Genomic DNA, 8,625 nt, shown 5'->3' with positions numbered 1-8,625 from the left:
CACAGCACGCGACGCTCCCTGACGCTCTTGCTGACTGCTCCCTTTCTACGGGTAGAGAAACGACGTGCATTTTTTTTTTAATGTCTCAACAAAGCTTTAATCAGACTCGAACAACGAAGCGAAGCGTAGGGCTGTAACCAGAGATGTCGTCAGCGGAACCGAGGCTGCCACAGCAGTAGCGAGAGCAGAGGTGTATGTGTGTGTGTATATATACACAGTATATATATATATATATATATATATATATATTTACATTTACATACTGCGTGCATGCTACAGGTATGGTGCTAAATTATATACAGGTGTGTGGGTGTATATATGATAATACGCATGCAAATTAGATGTATGCATACAATTAAATAGTTGTTAACATACAATGTAGATGTACAATGTAGCAGATTTATAATGGCTCTACACGCAGTAATATGTATGTATGTATGTATACAGTGTGTGTATAATCTCTTTAAGTGAAATATATACATGCAGGGTACAACTAAACACACACACACAATACATGGATACATACAATATACACAAAGCTGGCACTTCCCAAGGATTAAACAAACTCCAGTGAGATTTTGGGGTCCTGGACCCCCAAAAAATGGCTTAACTGAAAAGTAGTGGTTTTAACAAGTGAGGATCCATTGAAGTCTGTGAAACTCTCATACTAAAATCAGTGAGTGACTAAATCATTAAGACTCACAGAAAAACAGTGAGCGTTGACATGTCTGCATACAGTATTCAGTTATATGCATACAGTATTCAGTTATATGCATACAGTGCACAGATACATGAATGCACACAGTGTACATTTTGACACATGCTGTTTTTAGATACACGTTATCCAGTGTACAGATACATGCATACAGTTTATATGTATAGATGCAACTGCATGCAAACAGAATAATTACGACTGCTGTCTTAAATTGTGCGTATGCTTGTATTTCGAAATGCGGCATACGTGTATATATAATACTATGTCATCTGTGTGTATATGTAGTATGTATATCATCAATTCTTCAGCTGCTCTATGTCAACAAACAGCACAACTGTTAAAAACCAATAACCAAAATGAGCATTGGTGCCCACTTCAAAGGGTTGGAGAGGGGGCTATCACAACATCTTACAGTCTTCCCTTTGCACTCGCTTCCTTTCCTGCCCCTCGATAAAATGTCAGTCTAATAAAGATATGTTTAATAGCACTAATTCCACACGTGTACTTCTTGCAGTTTTCATTCACTTTTTTTTATATATATAATAAATAAGAAATATTTGTTGTTTTGTGTAGGCCACTGGTGTATCTCCCACACCTCCAAAAACCACTTTACAGATTCCCTTCATCAACGTTGTGAGCAACGCAATGGAAGGATCTCAGTGTTAAAGCAACATTTGATGTGCAGAACACCCCCTCCCTGAAGAATTGACATGTCGCTGTAAACATCAGCAATATACACGACGCATACTGTATGCAGGTAAAAGGAGTACAACTCCCCTTTGATATCTCAGGGCTACTAGAGAATCTGGTTTGTAATGAGTATGGAAAGACTTAAGCTTCCTTTGAAGCATTCCCTTTCTAAATTCCATAACACAGTTCTTTTTTTAAAAAATTTTTTTCTTGTGGCCTATAAGTGTGGTCAGTCAAATATTAATTAGAGCCCTCACCTTGACAAAGACTGCGTGGCAGTCAAAACGTTGGTTATTTCATTGCTGATTAAAATCTCTTAATGAGAAGCCCATGTCTCTGGATTACTTCTCTCCAGTCAAATATTAACCAAGTGTGGCAGTTCTATCTATTAATTTAGTATATTATTATATTTTATCTTATGTATTGGATTTTGTTTCCCTTAACCTTTTTACTCTTCTTGGTATCTCAACCTACCCCTCTTTGATTTTTATCTTGTTTACATTTCCCTTATACTCTCCTGAAGGTGGAGTATAATATTTTGCCCTCACAAGCAAAACATAGTTGATGGTGCTGCCATGGAGCAACACAAGCCCAACATTTTTTTTTATGGGAGAATGTCTTTGTTTACAGGAGTTGCCCTTTGTTTGTGTCTGACCTCCGGATGTTGCACTGAAGCCTTCTCTTGCGATTGCAAAGGTAGCAAGATGGATCCATTGTCCCCTGAAGTTCACGGTTGGTCTGTTCTGCAGAAGCTGAACGAGCAAAAATCCATGGGCCTTTTCTGTGACGTCTCGTTGATGGTTGAAGGTAAAATATTCCTTGCCCACAAAAACGTTCTCTCGGCTTGCAGCGAATACTTCTACGCGGCCCTGAGCAGGAACGAGAAGCAGCAGTTCTTGGTGCTTGAAAACGTCTCCTTGGAGGGCTTCAGTCACCTGCTGGACTTCATATACTCCTACAAAATTCCTACTTGTCACGTAAAAGACTTCATTCAGGCTGCCCAGGTCCTGCAAGTGAGCCTTCCACTTACCATACAAGTTGTCACTGTTCCAAACAGCCCACAAACTATTGCTCCTAAGGAAGAAATTTGCATCCAGGAGGAAGATTACAGTGTTTCCGACAGACCTTCAGATTTGAGGGAAGTGGAATGCCAGCAATTAAGGAGAAACAGGGATGACAACCTTCAAAGTGTCAACAACTCAATCTACAGTGAGGATAGGAGAAGGTTTGATCTGGGGGCCCAGCTGAAAGACAAAGCCAAAATGAACATAAGACCAACGTTCTACAAAGAGGCTTTTGTCATTAGGAACCGGAGTTTTTTAATGAGCAAACCAGTTGCTAAAACTGGAATTATGGGTAGAGGAAGTCCTGTGGATGAACCTAGGGGCACTTCCTTCATCAGTTCAGACTTTGACAGGCAAATGCCCATTACAATACACAATGACGCGTCTTCAGAAGATGCAGAAGATGAAGCTGCAGAACTGTGCATCAATTTATGCGACGAACCAGACACCCCTGATAGTTTGGGAACTCTCACGCTGAATGATTTGAGGATGCATGGAGCCTTACTAAACTCTAACATTTATTCGACGATAGTGGGGATGCAGAGCCGAGGAGCAGTGGACACAGTGGGTGGGGAAGAAAGCCATGCTGAAGTGGTACATAAATGTGACCGGTGTGCACTACTGTTGACTTATTCAGAGTACCTCAATCATCAGGATGATCCAGGGGTAAACTTGCTGCAGTGTAACTTCTGTGAAAAACAGTTCAACTACAGGTGAGAGCGATAAGATCATATGTACCTATAGCTTAAGAACATAGAGCGAAAGGATTCTGGGATTTGTTCAATAGCTGCAGGTAAGTTTGGTGTGCAAACCAAATGAGAAACTTTGTATGTATGTACAGTTGTGTGAAAAAGAAAGTACACCCTCTTTTTGAATTCTATGGTTTCACATATCAGGACATAATAACAATCATCTGTTCCTTAGCAGGTCTTAAAATTAGGTAAATACAACCTCAGATGAACAACAACACATGACAGTGTGCAATGGGTTAATTTATTTTTAAAGTGTGCTGTAATTTGAAGCCTGTAACTTTTTTTTCCCCTTTCTCCTGCCTGAGTCAGAGTGGGTGTGGTTGGTTAATTGGCTGGCCTAACACACCTGCAGTGGGTGGTTTAGTTAATTGATAACCTAACACACCTGGTGGGTGTCCCTATTTAAACAAAGGCTTCTAACGAATCCTGAGCTTGCGTGTACTGACTGATCTGTGTGTTTGATTTGAAGTGCTGGTTGTTTAAAGTGTGTGCAGTTAGAACCAGAAGCAGTTTGAACAAGGAAGCGGTTAAACAAGGTATAGTTATTGAAGTACAGTTTACTGTTAGTACTTCTAAACTTCATAGTTGCTAGAATGAGCAGGATAGTGGTGCAGATGGTGGCGCTGTTAGTGAGGAGCAGGTAGGTAGCTGGGTGACAGAAGGGGAAGCAGGGGCAATAGGGAGAGGCAGGTCGTTTCTGAGCTGACACATCCCAATAGATTTGCCATGTTGAGTGAAGATATTGGGAATGTTGGGGCAGAAATGGCAAGGCTGGGGGAGACTAATTCCTCTAGCAGCCAGGGGAATAGTTCCTCCAGCACAGAGGGTACTCAGGATGCTCAGATACAAATAAAGATTGTGGTGGTAGGGGACTCCATTATTAGGAAGATAGATAGGGCAATCTGTTGCCAGGACCGCATGAACCGAACAGTTTGTTGTCTCCCGGGTGCTCGGGTTCGGCACATTGCGGATCGGGTAGACAGATTGTTGGGGGGGGCTGGGATTGACCCAACGGTCTTGGTACATGTTGGCCCAGATGACAAAGTTAGAGAAAGATGGAGGGTCCTAAAAAATGATTACAGGGATCTAGGCCAAAAGCTTAAGGCAAGGACCTCCAAGGTAGTATTTTCTGAAATACTACCAGTGCCATGCGCTACCGCAGGGAGACAGTCAGAGATCAGGGAGGTTAATGCATGGCTAAGAAAGTGGTGCAGGAAGGAGGAGTTTGGGTTTTTAGAGCACTGGGACTCCTTTTCTGAGAGGTGCCATCTATATTCTAGGGATGGATTGCACCTCAATGAAGAGGGATCTTCTGTGCTAGGGGGGAGAATGCTAAAAAGGTTGGAGGAGATTTTAAACTAGGATGGAGGGGGGAGGGGAATGAAACAGATAATGAACTAAATGTAATAGAGGAGGATACAAGGTGGTATGGAGGTAGAATGGGGGCAAGTGCGAATTTGACGAGCAGTGAGACACCCATAGTAAATACAGATAATACTAGAAAACTTCTAAAGACTAAACCAAGTGGGAGCAGAAAGGAAGGAGCAGATAAGATAATAGTACAGGCTGAAAAAAAACTGAAATGCATGCTTGCTAATGCAAGAAGCCTGACAGATACAATGGGGGAGCTTGAATTAATAGCTGCAAGGGAGCAGTATGATGATATCGGCATTACTGAAACATGGTGTGATAAAACTCATGACTGGACAGTTCATTTAGAGGGTTATTCTCTTTTTCGGAAGGATCAAACAAATAGAAGGGGAGGTGGAGTATGTTTATATGTTAAACCGGATCTAAAACCTATTATAAGGGATGATGTTTATGAAGGGAATGATGAAAATGTAGAGACTTTGTGGATAGAAATTAGCAGTGGAGGTAAAAGTATAAAGAAAATGTTTGTGGGAATATGCTATAAACCACCAAATATCTGTGAGATTGAGGAAGCTAAAATACTTTTGCAAATGGAGAAGGCATCAAAACTGGGTCATGTTTGCATAATGGGGGATTTTAATTATCCAGACATAGACTGGGGTAATGAGATTAGCATTACAACAAAAGGAAAAAGGTTTTTGGGGGTGCTTAAAGACAATTATGACCCAAATTATTGAGGAACCAACCAGGAGAGGGGCAATATTGGATTTGGTCATATCAAACAATGTAGAAGTAATAACAAATATTCAACATCTGGAACATTTGGGTAACAGTGATCATAACATGGTCATAACATGGTCTCATTTGAAATAAATGATCAAAAAATAGATTTCTTGGGTTCAACAAAGGCAGATTTTAATAAACTGAGGTCTAATCTTGTAGTAATACAATGGGATGATGTTTTTGCAGGGAAAAATGTAGAAGATAAATGGGCAGTCTTTAAAACATTGTTAGAAAAGCACACTTATCAGTGTATAACCTTGAGTAATAGGTATAATAAGTCAAAACCAATTTGGCTAAATAAACAGGTAGGGGAGGAAATGGACAAGAAGAGGAAGGCGTTTAGATTGTTTAGGTCAGAAGGGACGGAGACATCGTATCAGAATTATAAGGAATGTAACAAAAAATGCAAAAGGGCAATCAAATTAGCAAAAATGGATAATGAAAAAAGGATTGCAATAGAAAGTAAGGTCAACCCTAAAAAGTTCTTTAAGTACCTTAATAACAAAAAAATGAGGAAAGAAAATATATGACTCTTTCAGTGTGAGATGGGTAGGCAGATTATTGGAGATAAGGAAAAAGTGGAGGTATTAAACAAATTCTTTGCCTCTGTGTTTACCAGGGAAGAATCAAGTTCAATAGTAGTGCCGCAGGAGGAAGCCACAACCTCCATATTAATGAACAATTGGTTAACTGAGGAAGAAGTTCATAAGCGACTTGAAAAAATTAAAGTAAATAAGGCACCTGGCCCCGATGGCATACATCCAAGTGTTCTCAAGGAGTTAAGCTCAGTAATAGCCAAACCATTATATTTAATATTCAAGGACTCCATTTCCACAGGCTCAGTACCACAAGATTGGTGTAAAGCAAATGTGATGCCTATATTTAAAAAGGGAGCTAGATTACAACCGGGAAATTACAGACCTGTAAGCCTGACTTCAATAGTAGGGAAACTACTTGAAGGTTTAATACGGGATAATATTCAGGAATACCTAATGGAAAACAAAATTATTAGTAATAGTCAGCATGGATTTATGAAGGATAGATCTTGCCAAACTAACCTTATTTGTTTCTTTGAGGAGGTAAGTAGGAATTTAGACCAGGATAATGCAGTTTATGTGGTCTACTTAGAGTTTGCAAAGGCTTTTGATACGGTTTCACACGAGGTTAGCGTATAAAATAAAGAAAATTGGACTCCGTAATAATATATGCACCTGGATTGAAAACTGGTTAAAGGACAGACAACAGAGGGTTGTCATAAATGGAACTTTTTCAGGTTGGGCTAAAGTCGTGAGTGGAGTACCTCAGGGATCGGTACTGGCACCTTTGCTTTTTAACTTGTTTATTAATGACCTTGAGGTTGGGATCGAAAGCAAAGTCTCCATCTTTGCTGATGATATTAAATTGTGTAAGGTAATAGAATCAGAGCAGGATGTAATTTCTCTTCAGAATGACTCGGAGAGACTGGAAATGTGGGCAGGTAAATGGCAGATGAGGTTTAATACAGATAAATGTAAGGTTATGCATTTGGGATGCATGAATAAAAAGGCGACTTACAAATTAAATGGACATATATTGGGGGAATCCTTTATGGAGAAGGATTTAGGAGTGCTTGTAGACAGCACGCCTAGCAATAGTGCCCAAAGTCATGCAGTAGCTGCAAAGGCAAACAAGATCTTATCTTGCATTAAACGGGTAATGGATGGAAGGGAAGTAAACATAATTATGCTCCTTTACAAAGTATTAGAAAGACCACACCTTGAATATGGAGTACAATTTTGGGCACCAATCCCAAGAAAAGACATTATGGAACTAGAGAGAGTGCAGAGAAGAGTCACCAAATTAATAAAGGGGATGAAAAATCTAAAAATCTAAAAATCTAACTTATGAGGAGAGACTAGCTAAATTAGATTTATTTACATTAGAAAAGAGGCATCTAGGAGGGGATATGATAACCAGTGTTCGACAAACCTATTCCCCCACACTCACCTGGCGAGTGGAAATTGGCTCAAGGCCAGTAAATTTCCCCTGCTCTGCAAAAAAAAAAAAAATATCTCTAGCTGATTGGCTGATTCGGTGACGCGGGATGGAGCTGCCAGCGCTGAGCAATCAAACCGCCCTTCCTTCTCTGCATGGGTAAGTGTAAAAGTGTGTGTTGTGTGTGTGGTGTGTGGGTTGTGTGCGAGCGGTGTTTGCGCGGTGTCCCTGCTTCCTGCCCCCGGTCCCAGTGGCTGTCTGCCCGCCCGGGCGGGACATTGGAGCGGGTCAATGGCTGTGATGCGGGAGTATTCCTTCCCCCTGGTCCCCGGCTCCCTTGGCTGCTCGCGCAGGGCGGGAGATTGGGGGGGGGGAGGGAGCGGCTGATGTCTGTGATGCGGTGGTATTCCTTCCCCCGGAGATGCTCGTGGGGTGGGGGGAGGTGATTTAGCGGACAATAGCTGTGATGTGTGGTATTATTTCCTCCCCGGCTCCCTTGGCTGCTCGCACGGGGGAGGGGGGGGGTTAGGGGGAGCGGCTGATGGCTGTGATGCGTGTTATTCTTTCCCCTCGGTACCCGGCTCCTTTGACTGCTCGAGGGGGGTGGGAGGTGTGGACGATGACTTTCATGCAGGGTATTCTTTCCCCCCTGCTCCCTTAGCTGCTCGCGTGGCAGCGAGGGGGAGGGGGGAACGGCTGATGGCTGTGAGTGATGCAGGGTATTCTTTCCCCTTCCCAATTGCCAATTCCTGGAGTCGAGAAGGAATTTATTTTTCCCCTTATGAGATATCATTGAATGATATGACTCTGTGGTTTTTTGTTTGCCTTCCTCTGGATCAATAAGTAAGTATAGATATAGGATAAAGTATCTGTTGTCTAAATTTAGCATAGGTTGAACTTGATTGTGTGGTTGTGTGTGTGTGTGTGTGTGTGTGTGTGTGTGTGTGTGTGTGTGTACACGTCGACATATGCACTCGCCCGGTCGCCGCGGCCGTTTGCATTTGCCCGCTGTCGACTGCTTACCTGCGACGGTGTCTCCCGGTCTTCTTCAAATTCATCTTTTCCCCCTGCAGCTCCAGTTAAAATGGGCGGCCTGGCGTCAAATGACGTCGCGTTGTCATAGCAATGGGACATTACGTGACATCACGCGGAGCCATGTTACGTGACGCCGCATGGTCATTTGATGCCGCGTGGCCTTTTTAACTGGAGCTGCAGGGGGAAAAGATTAATTTGCAGAGGAGAAGACAGAAGGCCGCACCACGCCGTCAGACCCTGT

General features: G+C 42.1%; 1 protein-coding gene across 1 annotated transcript in view; it reads left to right on the top strand.

Moving 5' to 3' along the window:
- Positions 1 to 100: 100 nt before the first annotated feature.
- Positions 101 to 8,625, top strand: part of LOC142496158 (uncharacterized) — a 47,019-nt gene continuing 38,494 nt past the window's right edge. The window contains exons 1-3 of the mRNA XM_075602637.1: positions 101 to 279; positions 1,289 to 1,472; positions 2,036 to 3,182. Coding sequence (XP_075458752.1) covers positions 2,110 to 3,182 — 1,073 coding nt within the window. The 5' untranslated portion in view covers positions 101 to 279; positions 1,289 to 1,472; positions 2,036 to 2,109. The remainder of the gene's footprint in view (positions 280 to 1,288; positions 1,473 to 2,035; positions 3,183 to 8,625) is intronic.

The sequence above is a fragment of the Ascaphus truei genome, chromosome 1 (genome assembly GCF_040206685.1).
Source record: "Ascaphus truei isolate aAscTru1 chromosome 1, aAscTru1.hap1, whole genome shotgun sequence".
NCBI classification, from domain to species: domain Eukaryota; kingdom Metazoa; phylum Chordata; class Amphibia; order Anura; family Ascaphidae; genus Ascaphus; species Ascaphus truei.
The sequence above is the reverse complement of the archived record's forward strand: the minus strand, read 5'-3'. Positions and strand labels throughout refer to the sequence as shown.